Raw genomic sequence first — 15,734 nt, 5'->3', positions numbered from 1 at the left:
CCCCTTCCTTCATTCTCGTCTCTATGCCCCCCCCCCCCATTCCTCGCGACTTTTCCGAAGCTCGGCGCGGCGCGATTGGCGCGGTGTTCTCGCGAGAGGTGCGGCCCGACGGGGTGAGAGCGCGCGGGCGAGGAAAAAAAAAATAGAGGGAGGGGGGGCGGAGCGGGTGAAGGGGGCCTGGCTAACGTCGAGGTCCCGGTGGCGACGGAGGAGGACGAGGCGGCTGACTGGCTCGCTCGCTTCGGTGGGTGAGTGGCAGAAAGGGTGGCCCGGAAAGGTACAGTTCTGGCGAGGGATGACGGCGGCTGAGGGGAAGGAGCCATCTTGGGCCCGCTCGGCGCCTGTGAGAGGCTCGCTTGGCCGCGCGGAGGGGCCCGCCCCCTCCTGGGCCTGCCGCGAGCGCGGAGAGACAGGAAGCCCCAACCTGAGGCGCTCGGAGGCCCAGAGCGTTTGCCGGCCTGCCTTCTCCACACGTCCTTCCCCCGCGACCCCTCGAGCGACGGTGCTTGCCGGGGAGCCTCTTCTTCCCGCTCCGGTTCTCGCCTTTAAAGCTGCCCCCGGGAGGAGTGCATAGAAGGGCGTCCCGAGGAAAGAGTGCTTAGGCCTTAAGCCTCGAGGACCGAGCGCGTCAAATTGAGGCGCCCGCCTCTTTCAACCCAACGGGGTCTTGCCTCTCTTAGCTAAACTTCGCCGAACTTAGGAAGACGGATATTTCTGGCACGTAATGCAGAAAATGGCTTGGCGGGTGCTAGTTTCCGGCCTTATACAGGCCGTGCCTCGACTTACAAGAGTTCGCTTAGTGACCGTTCAGGGTAGAGGATCCAATTGAGCACAGGGGGTTGGACTAGAAGACCTCCAAAGTCCCTTCCATCTCTGTTATCCTCTATTCCTTCCCTCCAAATACTAGGTCCTTCAAGAGGTACAGGTGGTCTAACAGCTCATTTAGTGACAGTTTAAAGTTAACGGTGCTGAAAAATGATTTATGACCATTTTTCACACTTAGCAACCGTCACAACATCCGCCGTGGCCCCCTGATTTACATTCAGATGCTTGGCAACCGACTCACAGTTATGACGGTTGCAGTGTCTTGGGGTCCTGTGATCACCCCTTCTGTGACCTTCCGACAAGCAAAATCATCAGGGAAACCAGATTCACTTAACGATTGTGTTACAAATTTAACAGCTGCGGTGATTCACTTAAGAACTGTGGCAAGAAAAGTTGTGAAGCTGGGTAAAACTCACTTAACATTCAGTGTCTACATTTTGGACTCAATTGTGGCTGTGCGTTGATTAAGCTGTAACTGGATTGAGAGGTTTTTCCCTTTCTGAAAGATGTTGGCTGGGTGTTGCCTGATTATTCACAGAATATAATAAGTCATTTTGGAACACCCTGGAAGTAAATGGATTTTAAATGGCTTGTGGAGGTTTTTATGTGTGATGCCAAACTCTCAATCTAACAATTAAAATTACGAGCAAATTTGTGCCATAAATAATGGTAGTCTTGTAAAGATGGTGCTGGTGGGTGTTTTATATGTTAAATTTTTATCCCACCCATTCCCTTACAGGATGACTCTGGGGTGGCACATTATGTTTCTAAGATGTCCCATTTCTTTGGTTCCAATTGGATGTCAACCACTCAACTTTTATTACACTTGCAGGTTATTGATAGGGCCATTTCCACTAACTCATGAATGTTCTTTTTGGACGGCTATTTAAGTATAAATCATGATTTATCACGACTCAGCAGATGGCAGCACCTGACTGATCTTGCCTCAGCAAAGAAGAAAAGCAGAGCTGGGCCTGAGTGAGGGATGGGAGACCATCAAATAATGCCAGGGTTGTAGGCTGAATGTGAAAGTAAGAAACAATTGTGAAAAAAAGCAATATAAATCACTTTCTTATTGCTGCTAGAAAAACTACAGAAATGCTCGTGTTGGTGAATTTTATCAGCTATATGTACAATTTGAGAAAAAGTTACATAAGCTAAAGTTCTAGAGCTAACATTGTTTGCAATTCTAGTAAGTTCTTGAGCTTCACTTTCTCACATAAAATATGCTTTTTCACTTAGGCTTCCTTTGCCATTCTTCAAGTCATTTTTTTCAAGCTGGGGCAGTTTGAAAAGTGGTTTTAAATTATAGCAATATATATCTCTTTTAAAGAGAGGAGAACAAAAAGTTCTGAGTATGCAGATAAATGTGGGGCATATTTACGTCATGACAATTTGTTTGATTACTGTTTGTTTATAGATTGTTAAGAGATGAGCTGTGAACCAGAAAGTCAAAATTGTACTCTGCTATTTCACCTCAGTACATGTCTTTAAGATAGTCAGCATTTCCTAATTTTTCAACTGCAGCTCAAAGATAAGATTCCAACAAGATAGATGATTATTATTATGCTGTATGGTATAAAAATTACCCAAGTAAACACCCCAGAGCTACTTTTCTACTTTTGCTTTTATTCATATTTAAATAATTGCAGGTAGAATCACATATTTTGGTGAATGGTCATTCCTCATTTTTTATCTGTCTTCGACATTCCTATGTTAGAGAATTGCTGTCTTAAAATTATCCTGAAAAATTATGAGGTCCCCATTTTGTCACTTCTTTTAGTCCATATGTTTTGGGGAATGAACAATATTGTGGACAAGTTATGGCATATATTGTGTTGGAAAGCAAATAAATATGACTCCCTGATTAAATCAATTATACTGTTAGATCCTATGAAACTTAAGGAAGTGGACAGGTTCTTAGTGCTATTAGCATTGCCTCCTGTATATAAAATTCATAACCCTTCTGGCTGGCAAGGGCATCTGTAGTTGGATTTAGTAATAACAAATTCATCCTTGAGCAAAGACATAGTGAAAGAGCTGATAGTACACCCATCTTAAAAAAAAATGCATTGGATACAATAGTACTGCACAATTTCTGCCCAGTCCCCAGCTTCTGTTTGGGGGTGGGGGAAGGAAGAATATGGAGAAGATAGTTGGGCTGCAACTTAAGAGGAGTATAGAAGAAACAGATTATCCGGACCATTTTGAGTCACCCTTTTTGGCAGGGATATTCTATTGAGGCAGCATTGATTACATTTGTGGATGATTTCTGGTAGAATAAGGGTGGTGCAGTTCTGGATGTTAATCTCTTGGTGACTTCCTGCACCACTGATCATCATTCTTTGGACCAGCTTAGTATTTGAGTATGGAAAGCTCTGTTTTGCAGTAATTCTTCTTTCTCTGCAGCCAGTCGGTGTGGATAGGGAAAGGCAGGTCAAACCCGTGGCCCCTGCTTTCTAGAATTCCTTAGGGCTCAACAGTTTCTACATCAGGAAACTTAACATGAGTATACACAATCTATATGAACATCCATAATGGCTTATGGATGTTCTGGTGTTATGGAGGTAGTTGGTAGTTATCATCGGAATCCATGTGATGCTACTGAGGTACAAACCTAGTACCTGGAGATCCTAGCAAGATAAAGTGGCTTTGATTCAGGAATTGGACACCTCATCTTTAGTTCTCAATTGAGTTCTATTTCCCCAGACCGAACTAGCACACAATTTGGGAATTCTTTTCGGACTCATGGCTCCTGATGGAAAAGCGAGTGGCAACTAGGGCTGGGAAGTTTTTTGCAAGGATCAACCTTACGTACTACTGTGATTATTTTAGGGCCGACCGACCATTCTAGTGGTTTAAAGTGCTGAAGTACAATCTATGTAGGGTGTCAAAAACCAAGAATTCCACAGTTCAACCCTGATGTCCATTTCTGTACTCCTTTTGGGACTTGTTACAAAGAAAACTTTCTGGACATGTCTGAAATCTGAAGATAGCTTTAGATAACTATTTGATAAACCCCAGATCAGAAGACATCTTAGTGTCTGGTCAAGAATGGAAGTAATTCTGAAGTGGACCTAAGCTATATGGGAAGCTTGCCCATTAGTAGAATCAATATTGAAAGAGGAATTTCTTGTTTTACAAGTATGTAGATGATTGAAGTATGGAATGAGAGAACTTAAAATTGTTGCATCAGAATTGTATGGTACTCAGTGCCATTCATGCACACAATCTGCATTTTTCAAACTTGAAGCAAGTGTCAGCAATAAATAATTCTCTTTATAAAACTCTTATTAACCTATCTTCTGCATTATTGCATTTATTCAATGCAAATATTCCAGTATTTTCATGAACCTTTATTTTTTCAATACCTGCATTCCATTCAGCCAATAAAAATGTTGTACTGTATTATTAAGTGTGCAGTTTTTAGCTCTATTTGCCAAATAATTCCTCAATGTTTCCACTTCATAGGAACTTGGAAATCATGATATTCACTGAAAACCACAAATTCTGTATATGGACAGTCATTGTCTAAAATGGTATAGCTTAAGCAGGGGATTGGACTAGAAGATTCTAGAACAACTCCAAGATCCCTTCTAACTCTATTCTGATTGATCTGCTATTAAGTTATAACCAGCCATATACTTAAGCAATGTTTTTTTGAGTAACATTGCTATCTATTCCTTTGCATAATCTCACATACTCATCTGATTTAAAGTGGACCATTCCATAAAGCTAAGGTCATATATGCCTAAAATATGCAATTTAGTACCTATGACTTTAATTGGCTTGATCACATAGGTAACAAACACAGGTGCGGGAAGTGCAGTGGAATAAGACAGACATTTCCAGAAACAGACTAAAACAGTAAATTGCCAAATTTTATCTGTATAATTGATAGAACATTAGTAAATTAAAGAGAGTAGGTATAGTTGCAAGATTTGTTCTGGAAAAGACACAGAATATTACTCCAGTATGCTTACCTTGTATGAAAGAAAATTCGAACAGTGGAGAGAGATAAGTGATGTGGAGAGATAAGAGATGTTTATGAAAATTGAAGTGGGAAAATAATTCTCAAATTTTGTAACAACAAAAGATCCAAGTGGCTTTCAGAAGAAATTATAACAGACAAGAAAAAAGGAAGCTTGGTCCCACAGATAAATTATATAAATGTAGCATTTTCAGTATCAAGCAATCATCTCTGAACAAGGCTCTATATACCTCAGTCAAGATTGTTAACAAGTAGGGGAATATAGTGCAAAAGTGAGAGATAGTTTTAAGAACAGAGAAATTGCAGGAAATGTTACAGCTAAGGCATGAATAGTTGAGTAAGCCTGATATACAAGCAAAGGATACTTAAAGAAAATGGGAAGATACATTATATATACATGATTTACTCATTGAAAAAAAAAAGTATGGCCATGCATCTTATATACAATAATCCAGGGTGGCCCATGAGCAAGATCAGTAAAACAAAATACGTAAGATTTAAAAAGCAATATACAATGACAATGTCTGTGATGTCCCGCATAACAGTGCTTCCACAAAACAGTTTCATTCTGTATTTGCTAGGCTTTCATACCATAACCCTGTGCCTGAGGAAAGAGACAGCCCCTTGTAGCTTATAGAAAAACAAAAACACTTAAGAGAGGCTGTACACAACAGCTGACTGCAATAGAAAACAAAGTGCAAAATGCACTGAACCAGCTGTTAAATACTAGGTGCTCCTGAAACGCCTATTGTTTAAAGTTGAGGGTGAAAGACAGGTAAAAGTGCTATAACAGTTCTATGTCAACAAATATGGAACAAGGTTATATGGCCAAGAGCACAGGTGTAGCCATGTCACGTTGCCATCGTGACATTTTGCAACAGTTTTCCCATTTGCAGAGCTGGGGTGGGCGTGGCCTACACGTGATATATCTGGCCTGTGGGCTGCCAATTTTACACCCTTGGACGAGAGGTTGGAATATATTCCTATACCAAACAAAAGATACATAAAGCAACGTGTCAAACTAGGCTAATTCCTCACACAAGTCAAAATATTACTTAAAATCTTACAGAGCGGAGCCATAAGGAGAAGCAACTTTTAGAAAAGGCAGTAGGCTATAAGGTCAGATCGGTAACCTAACATGGAATGCAAAGATAGCAAATGGGATTTTCTTTTGCATTATTGACTACAGCAAGGCTTTTGTGTTAAACGTACCAGAATCTAGGTTAATGGGTATATACCAGAACACTCACATATTCTTCTGAGAGCTCTTTATCATGAGCAAGAAGCCTATTGTAAGGACTGACTCTGGAAAAACAAAGAGGTACAAAATAGGAAAGAGAGTAAGTCAAGGATGCATATTGTTTCCATATCATCTGTTCAGCTTGTTCAAGGAATAGAAGAATGCAAAGATTGGATAAGTGACAGCTCAAGTCCAGATAGGCATAGCCATCTTGAGAGTGGCACATGACAGCAGCTTGTTAGCCGAAAATAAAGAAGAATTTGAAGAAGTTAATCAAAGTCAAAATGATAGATTCATGTCATCTAGCATGCTTATTAAATTTCCATTTGACAGCAGAGAGGTCCATTAGAAAATGCAAGTCTTTCATCAGAGTTAGAGAGCTGCATTTAATCTTATGACTGCAAATTAAACTTTATTTTTTGATACCACTTTTTTTTTACTGATGCTAGATGGTTAACTACAATGAAATCTCATTCTAACTGACCATTTGGGGTTGTGTGTCCGTCATTGAAAAAGTATGTCAGCACAGTGATTTACATCACCTGAGTAATGAAGTAGTACGGCTGTGCAAATATTGCAGAGCATATCATCTGCAAAATAACATTGTTTCATGGAAATATGGACTATTACATGAAAAGTCTCTTGTACTGAGATCTGGTAAATTCAGAGTTCAATATATATTTAAATTGTTTTTTGTTTCATCTAACCACAATTGTGTCTCAGCGCTCGGATGGATAAAAATCTCTTATCCTCTTTTTTAGTGAAGGACAAAAATGAGTTATGCAGAAAAACCCGATGAAATTACAAAAGATGAGTGGATGGAAAAACTCAATAATTTACACATCCAAAGAGCTGACATGAATCGCTTAATTATGAACTATCTTGTTACAGGTAACAATCACTAGATTTACAATTGCCTCTTAATTTAAGAATGGTATTTAGAGCAGCTATTCCAGCACGTGTTTATATTCAGTGATAGCACTATGCTAGAAGAGTCTTATGAAGACCAAAAACACAGCTGCTGCCCACTCCACAATCTGTAATTATGTGCCATATTATATAAACACTGAAAAGTTTCTTAAGTTTTAATAATATAGTCTCTTCCTACAAGCTTACAGGCAAAAGGACAAGTAGAAAAAAGAGGAAAAGGAAGAAACGAAGAAGAAATCCTACATAGCTACTAATTTTTTCAGAAAGTTTTTGTTAACTTCAGGAACTGACCACCTAGGAAGTTAGTTTTGAGAAAGGTTTAATAAGAAAATTACAGCTTCTAATCTTTTTTGCCCTCTTTTGCAGTCTGAAACTTCAGCTCCCTCTTTATTGTAAAAACAAAAACACCAAACGTCATTCAATGCCGAAAGCCATGTAGATGACTTTTCTCCCCCTCTTTCATGACCAGTTTCTTCTTCCATTTCATTTCAGAAGGATTTAAAGAGGCTGCTGAGAAGTTTCGGATGGAATCTGGAATTGAACCTAGTGTTGATTTAGAGACCCTGGATGAAAGAATAAAAATTCGGGAGATGATCCTCAAAGGTCAGATTCAGGAAGCCATTGCACTGATCAATAGCCTTCATCCAGAGTTATTAGACACAAATCGGTACCTTTACTTCCATTTGCAGGTAAGCTAACAGATTTAAAGATGCAGGGGTTATAGTTAATGTATCTAAATAATACATTTATTGATTATTTAAGAACTATAATTGAATTCATAATTTATTTTAATTTGTAAGGTAGACATTTTGTATGCCCTTTGGCCTTATGAGAATTGTGATAGATAAAATGTGAAAATGTGAACAGTGGAATTGTCTAGATCTCTGGCATCAAACTTGCCACATCACGTTGCCATCATGTGACTTTTGTAATGTTTTTTTCCATTTGTGGAACAGGATGGGCGTTGCCTGCACATGGCCCATCTGGCCCATTTAAATGTACTATCCTGTGCAGTTCTTTAGCTGAGCATTAACACTCCAAATATCTCAATCCTGAAGGGGCAATCTTTGAATGATAGAATCACATTAGAGAGGTCTAGGACACGAAGTGTCCACATTCTTTTATTGACACAAGAAATGCTTGAAAAGCTAAGTCACATAGCTTCGCTTCTGACCATTAGATTTTTAAAAAATAAATTTGAAGATGTTTGATCAAAGCCGAATATTCAAGTGATGCTTCTAATACAGGAGATAAAGTGTGTTTAACTTTCTATTCCCCCCGCCGCCCCCTTTGATCTGTGCAGCAGCAACATTTAATTGAACTGATTCGGCAGCGGGAAACTGAAGCTGCTCTGGAGTTTGCTCAGACTCAGTTAGCAGAACAAGGAGAAGAGAGCCGGGAATGCCTGACGGAGATGGAGCGCACGCTTGCTCTCCTTGCTTTTGATAATCCGGAGGAATCCCCCTTTGGAGATTTGCTCAATATGATGCAGCGACAGAAAGTAAGTCCTAGTTGTGGAACTAAAATTAAAGATTGCAGAACTCTTAACTGCTTGTTCATTTACGTTTATCGCTTAGTGTGTTGTGGAGTAGAGGTGGCTTTAGGTCTTTTTAGTTGATTAAGGTTTTCTTTTAAGGGCTTGCTCAGTCAGCTAAATTGCTTAGTTAACTATTATTTTAACTAATCAGTTGTGTGAGGATTCAACTTGAGTGGTGAAGTAAACATGCCCAGGAGTGATGAATATAAAGAAGAAAATTACTGCCTACTTTTTTAATAGATAACTATAACAATAAGGAGATTCTAATAAAGGAGAATATTTGTAGCTCAAGGATGACATAAGGGGTCCTTGGTGCTCTCTGAGCTTCTCATTTTCTTGCAGACATTTCATTACCCAACTAGGTAACATCAACGCTAGTCAAGCACTGATAACGTTACCTAGTTAGGGTAATGAAATGTCTGCAGGAAAGCAAGCAAGCTAACGGAACACCAAGAACCCCTCATAATGATATTCTTGCCATCATGTTTCATGGTGTCTGCCCCAAATGGAACAGAATACAATTGTAAAATAGTGTCTTTTAGTGTAGTCTAGTGGTTAAGGCACCAGATTAGAAACCAGAAAACTGAGTTCTAGTTCTGCCTTAGGTAGGAATGCCAGCTGGGTGACTTTGGGCCAGTCATACATTCTCAACCCAACCCAACCCACCTCGCAGAGTAGTAGTTGTGAGAAAAATGTGATCTGACAAGCAAAGTCAACGACGAAGCCAGATTCACTTAACAGCCGTGTTACTAAACTTAACAGTTGCAGTGATTCACTTAGCAAATCTGGCAAGAAAGCTTGTAAAATGAGTCCCAAAGGTGCTTTTTTCAGGAGGCAACTGGGCTTTCTTGTTTCTTTTTAAGACGTTTCGCTGCTCATTCAAGAAGCCTCTTCAGTCCTGACAGGATAGTGGGGGATGGAAGGATAACCCACTATCCTGTCAGAGCTGAAGAAGCTTCCTGGACGAGAAGCGAAATGTCTTCAAAAGAAAAAAGAAAGCCCAGTTGCCTTCCAAAAAAGCACTTTGGGACAATTATGACCTGGATGACTGAGAATCTCTACAGACTTGTAAAATGGGGCAAAACTTAATCTCTTGTTTCATTGCTAATCCATGTTATTTGTCTCTTTCTCTAGGTGTGGAGCGAAGTAAACCAAGCTGTGTTAGATTATGAAAATCGTGAGTCAACCCCCAAGCTGGCTAAATTATTGAAGCTACTACTGTGGGCTCAAAATGAGCTGGACCAGAAGAAAGTAAAATATCCCAAAATGACAGATCTCAGCAAGGGGACAATTGAGGAACCCAAGTAAAATGTGCAGATGGACACTAAATCTCACATCTGCACAGTGATTATACATTTTTAATCAGTCTGTGACTGAAATATTTTTACTACAGTTCAGGACTTTTGCAATTTGGTTGTGTGTTTTGTTTCGTTTCTTTCCTTGGCAAGCATACGTAAAGGGAAGGGGTCCCTTTTAAAATGCACCAAATTGGCATTGGAAAAGCATTACATCACTTTGTCCATCTGACTTAGGCTATGCACTGTCGTACTTTTTTTAGCCAAATACCAAGGTTCTTTTTTAAATACTGTGCTGAAGGTTTGCAACATCTGACCACTGAAGCATATTTTGGTAGCCAACGAATTGATGTTAAAGCTCTTGGCAACTCTCCAGTTAAACTTCACCTGTTTTTCACTTGAAACGTGGACTTATTTCTGTGTTAATTTATAGCCAAATATGCATTCCCTATTTATAAGCTAGCGATTGGTTAAAGTGATCATTTTGTAAGCCTCCTGCCAGTGTTGTTTACTGCATAGACTATAGTATAGAAAGCTTGTAAGCTGTAATTGAAGATAACTGCCCTTGCTTTTCATACCTTGGTGACTTATTTATATGGGGCTGAATGTTATGTTCATGATGGGCCTAGTTCTCTCAGAAGCGTTGCTAAAAATAAAAGCATTTTCTTTTGTAGTTTTCAAGAATGACCAAAATAGCCTCTGAAGACAGACATTATAGACATCACATTATAGGTAGGCGTCCTTTCCCCAGAGTTTCTTTGTGGTTCTATTTCTTAATGCCAGTTGCAGTCCTTATACTGCTTGGGGTGACAATTACAGTCTTAAAGCCTGTAATATATTTACGGACAATATGGAAATGGCAATAATGTTAGCCATTCCCAATAAGAAGAAATAGCTTAATGTAAAAACACCCAGTGGAATAGTATAAATTTTAGGGGGCCATAATTTTTAAATGATGGAATTACTTTAACAAGTTTCTTTCTTATCTTGGATAATTAGAACTTTGATTTTACAACTCTCCTCCCTGGAGCTCACCTCTTAATAGTGGGGATGTTGTTATCATGGTTAGGATTTATTTCTGCCCTTGTTAAAGCCCTTGTAATTCCATGAGTTATTTCTTACTCAGTTGCTGCATTGCAGGTTTCTTTATGGATGGTTAATGGCAATGCAAGGCTGGTTTAAAAACATTGTTCCCCTATTTGTCTGGGAGTTATAAGTGATAGCCTGGCCAGTTTCAAGATCACCATCCTGCAACTAATTCAGTTATCTCCAAGGTTGCTGAAGCCAAGGTATCTCCAGTTGCCAAGCTGTTAACTAATCTTATTGCCAGCTAGGATAAATCTGCCTCTCAGTGCTCATTTTACGCATTTTCTGCTGAAAGGAGAGAGAAAAAAAAATTAGAATAGTCCATTTAGGTGTAGCCTAGTAGTACCAGTGCTCTTGGTGAATAAATGAGCAAGCTATAGAACGCAAAGGTTTGGTTTTCAGCAAGGTTTTGCTACAGTCATTGCTTGGTGTAACAGACTGCCAGAAGCTTCTCTATATTCCTCATAGAAACAATTGAGAATGACATAGATAGCAGAGGGATATGTATTTGTATGCAGCTGCATTCTGGATTAAGGCCCACTGGTAAACTAGTGTGAAAAGTAGTCCGAAGATAAGATGGCACTTGTATTTTGCACTGATGCTTGTACAGCGAGAGCTCTGACTGAAAATTACTTAACGTTTTGGGAGACCACTCAGCACGGGGTTTTAGTGTTCCGGGTTATTTTATATTCTTCAGGAATGTTTCCTAACAACTCAACTGGGACTGATAAGTTCTTTTATTTGACTAAGCACAGCTACGCTGAAAGTCAAAATGTCCAGACTTTCTTTAGATATGACCAATTTATCTTCCCTCTTCTCAAAATGTAGAAAGTATAAAGCAATGGTTTCTAAATTTGGCCACTTTTAAGACTTGTGGACTTCCGCTCCCAGAATTCCCTAGCCAGAATGGCTGGCTGAGGAATTCTGGAAGTCTACATGTCTTAAAACGGCCACGGTTGGAGACCCTGGTTTAAAACATCAGCTTTCAGTGTTGTCTTGACCATGTTTCTCTACCAGATATCCTGTGTTGCAGCCATGTTTAAGAGGTCTCTTTTATGTTCAAGCATTCTGTTGAAGCCATGGTTGCATAATAACTGGAATATAGTGTTTTAAGAGCCAAATGTGTGATATAACTATGATGGTTTACTTAATTTGGTTTTTGTTAAAACATCTCACACTGAAGCAGCTTTAATCTATAAAGGTTTCTTGGGGGTAACTTTAGAGAAAAATATTTAAAATGGTATGAAAGAAAAGCTATGCATTTTACAGAGCGTGCAAAGGTGTAGTCCCCGTGGTACTTTTAGGGATCTTTATATTCACATGTATATAAAATAGTTTGCATATACAAATTATAATATAATCAATTTGAATTATTCTCAGATGGGGAGGGTGTAAAATATAACTTATGAAAATATTATTCACAAAAAATAAAACCCCACAGCCCTCACTACATAAATGAATTTTTGTCATACACACGAGAAATGTCTTACTTAGTGGCTGTGAAAAATGGTTGCAATTTATCTCCATAATGTTAGATCTCCACTCTTAACTGCTTAGCATTAAATACAACTTTGATCAATACGTTTTTCTTCTAGTTTTTTTTTTTTAACGAACCTCTTTGTAGAAATAATGTTTCAGAGAATATAATGGTGCTAATCACTCTCATCAGTCTGTAAGTTTTACAATCCATGTAGCGAAGACTGTGTTGTATATGTACATTGTGCGTAGTTTTGAGGGGTGTATGCAAAACATCTTAGATTTACAACGGGTTGCTCTCCCTACTCCACAAGGGATCCAAGCTTGAAAAGTAGGTTCAACCTTCACAGCAACATATATAAATATAGGTAGCCCTCAACTTACAACCACAATTGAGCCCAGAATTTCTGTTGCTAAGTGAAACATTTGTTAAGTGAGTTTTGCCCCATTTTACAACTTCTATTGTCACCGTTCTTAAGTGAATCACTGCAGTTGGCAAATTAGTAGCATGGTTGTAAAGTGAATCTGGCTTCCCCATTGACTTTGTCAGGTCTCCAGAGGGGATCACATGAGACTGCAACTGTCATAAATATGAATCAATTGCCAAGCATCTGAATTTTGATCACGTGACCATTGGGGATGCTGCAACTGTTGTAAGTGCGAAAAATCATTTTGTTTCAGTGTTGCTGTAACTTTGGTCCCTAAATGAACTGTTGTAAGTCATGGACTACCTGTAACATAAAAATGATGCTGGTTCGTGCAGTTTTTGGAGAAGGTGCTATGTCTTGTAGGAGCATTGTTGGAATGAATGATAAGGAGACAAAGCTCATCTTAAAGGCAATGCGGTAAGGGGAGCACGCAAGGGAATTTGATCTGTTGGACAAAGCTATTCAGATTTGTTTTCAGGTGGATCCCAGCCTCGTGGCACGTCTGGTGGAGATGTCTAAGGAGGAGTTACCTCTGTTACCCTGGGAACAATTTGAACCTGCTGGACCTGAGGAAATGGACAGGGACCTTACTGCTGTGAGCTCCTAGATGAATGCAGTTATCTTAGAGCAGTTCAATAAAGTTTGGTGGTTTTTTTTTTCCACAGGAAAAACAAACTTTTATTTAAATTATTACTATCTTGTAATTACAGGGATTTTAACTTTTGTGACCTTCAAGGTTAGCATTTGTAAAAAAAAATGTTTTTTGCAATGGAATCAAGTTTTTGGTTAACAAAAAACACTGTGGCCGCAATTATAAAGTCACTAGTTGATTACGTTGGCAACATATTGGTGGCTTGGCTCCATTTCAGCCATTGTATTTATTGTATTTTCTGTACTAGAGCCTGACAGGGACATTTAGATGGCATCGGGACAGAAGAATACTTTCCACGTTTATTCACTTGTCACGCTTGCATTCTAGGTTCATCCCGATTTGAAAACTATAGGTAATAATTTTGTGTCAAACCTTTGATAGACTCCGTCACTGATTGTGTTATCAAGTGGTTGCCAGTTCCTAAGAATTACATAGATTTCACACACACCTCTAGCCCCAGTCTGGCCCTTCCAATGGTGCACCAGAAGGCAGGAGAAGAAACAACGGGTGGAAACTAATCAAGGAGAGAAGCAACCTGGAATTAAGGAGAAACTTCCAAACAGAACAGTTAACCAATGGGAACAGATTGCATTCAGACACTGTCGGTGCTTCATCACTGGAGGTTTTTAAGAAGAGACTGAACATTTGACTGAAATGGTATAGGATCTCCTGCTTGAGCAGGAGGTTGGACTAGAAGATCTCCAGGGTCCCTTCCAGTTCGATTCTAATCCTGATTCTGACTAGCACTGATGATGTTAACTAGTTGGGTAATGAAGCGTCTGCAGGAAAACAAGCTCAGAGAACAGCAAGGACCCCTCATGTCAATTCTGAGCGACAAAATATTCTTTTATTAGCAAGGTACATCAACTGATGGAAGTGAAGGCTCACCTCTTTCCACCCCACTTTCTGGGAACAGATCACCATTTTAAATCCTCCAATGGCCCAGCAGGACGTCATCCGAGCCCACAGGCAGCTCACCTTTGGGTGATGGGGTCCAATCACACACTGGATTGCACATCCAGCTGGTGTGCAGTAGAACCAGGAATCCCAAAGGCGCTTTTTTCAAAAGATAAACTGGACTTGACTTTGCTTTTGCTTTGAAGCTGTTTTGCTTCTCATCCAAAAGCTTCATTTCTTCAGAGTGCTCCAGAGAACCGGAGAAGCTTCTGGGATGAGAGGCAAAATGTCACCAAGTCCAGTCTATTGGGGAGGAGAGAAAAAAAACCACATTTGGGATCCTAAGAATCTCCCTAAAGCCCAGGAAAATCATCCTCTTGAGTCGCTGAGAATCCACCCGAATTTGCGCATTAGGACACGAACAACCCCTGCGCCACATCCAACACTCCTTTCCTGCAGTATCTGAAAAATAAGATCAAGTGAGGCACTAATACCAGTCTACAAAGGCTTAGTAAGATCACACCAGAATACTGTGTCCAAGTTTGGTCGCCACACTATAGAAAAGATGTTGAGACTTTAGAAAGTGCAGAGAAGAGCAATATAGGCAATTAGGGGATTTGGAGGCTAAAACATGAACGGTTATAGGAACTGGGCATGGCTAGTCCAGTAAAGAGAAGGACTAAGAGAGACATGATAGCGGTCTTCCAAAATCTGAGGGGCTGCCACACAGAGGAAGGGGTCAGACTATTTTCCAAAGCACCTGAGGGCCAGACAAGGAATAATGGATGGAAACTGATGAAGGAGAGATTCAACCTAGAAATAAGGAGAAATTTTCTGACAGAACAACCTATGGAACAGAAGTTGCCTTTGGAAGTCATGGGAGCTTCATCCCTGGAAGCTTTCAAGAAGAGATTGGACTGCCACCTGTCAGAAATGGTATAGAGTCTCCTGCTTGGGCAGGGGGTTGGACTAGAAGACCTCCGAAGTCCCTTCCAACTCTTATTCTATATTCTAATGTCCTCAGATCATTGCTAATTTCCAACAGCACCTCTGCCATTATTTCTTCCTCCTCCTCCTCCTCCCCCCTCTCCCAGCTTTCCACTATTTGAGGGGATGCCACAAAGAGGAGGGACTCAACCTATTTTCCAAAGCACCCAAAGGCCAGACAAGGGACAATGGAAGGGCTGAACAAGGAGAGAGAGATTTCAACCTAGAAATAAGGAGAACAATCCACCCCACGGAACAGAAGTTGCCTTCAGAAGTTGTGGGAGCTTCATGACCGGAACCTTTCAAGAAGAGAATGGAAGGCCACCTGCCAGAAATGGTGTAGGGCGGCTCCTGCTTGGGTGAGGGGTTGGACTAGATGACCTACAAGGT

General features: G+C 40.1%; 1 protein-coding gene across 4 annotated transcripts; it reads left to right on the top strand.

Moving 5' to 3' along the window:
- Window positions 1-44: 44 nt before the first annotated feature.
- Window positions 45-12,483, top strand: GID8 (GID complex subunit 8 homolog). Of its 4 annotated transcripts, none has more exons than XM_087928905.1 (5): window positions 45-113; window positions 6,818-6,947; window positions 7,479-7,675; window positions 8,290-8,487; window positions 9,658-12,483. In XM_087928905.1, exons 2-5 carry the CDS (start codon window positions 6,830-6,832, stop codon window positions 9,829-9,831), a joined length of 687 nt encoding a protein of 228 aa, XP_087785031.1. In that variant the 5' UTR covers window positions 45-113; window positions 6,818-6,829; the 3' UTR covers window positions 9,832-12,483. The 4 variants fall into 4 exon arrangements, with proteins under 4 accessions (XP_087785031.1, XP_026553169.1, XP_026553170.1 ...); XM_026697384.2 differs by having other exon boundaries at window positions 101-244; XM_026697385.2 differs by having other exon boundaries at window positions 101-248.
- The last annotated feature ends 3,251 nt before the right edge of the window (window positions 12,484-15,734 follow it).

Source organism: Pseudonaja textilis, chromosome 3, assembly GCF_049901715.1.
Source record: "Pseudonaja textilis isolate UNSWEBS1 chromosome 3, rPseTex1.2, whole genome shotgun sequence".
NCBI classification, from domain to species: domain Eukaryota; kingdom Metazoa; phylum Chordata; class Lepidosauria; order Squamata; family Elapidae; genus Pseudonaja; species Pseudonaja textilis.
The sequence above is the reverse complement of the archived record's forward strand: the minus strand, read 5'-3'. Positions and strand labels throughout refer to the sequence as shown.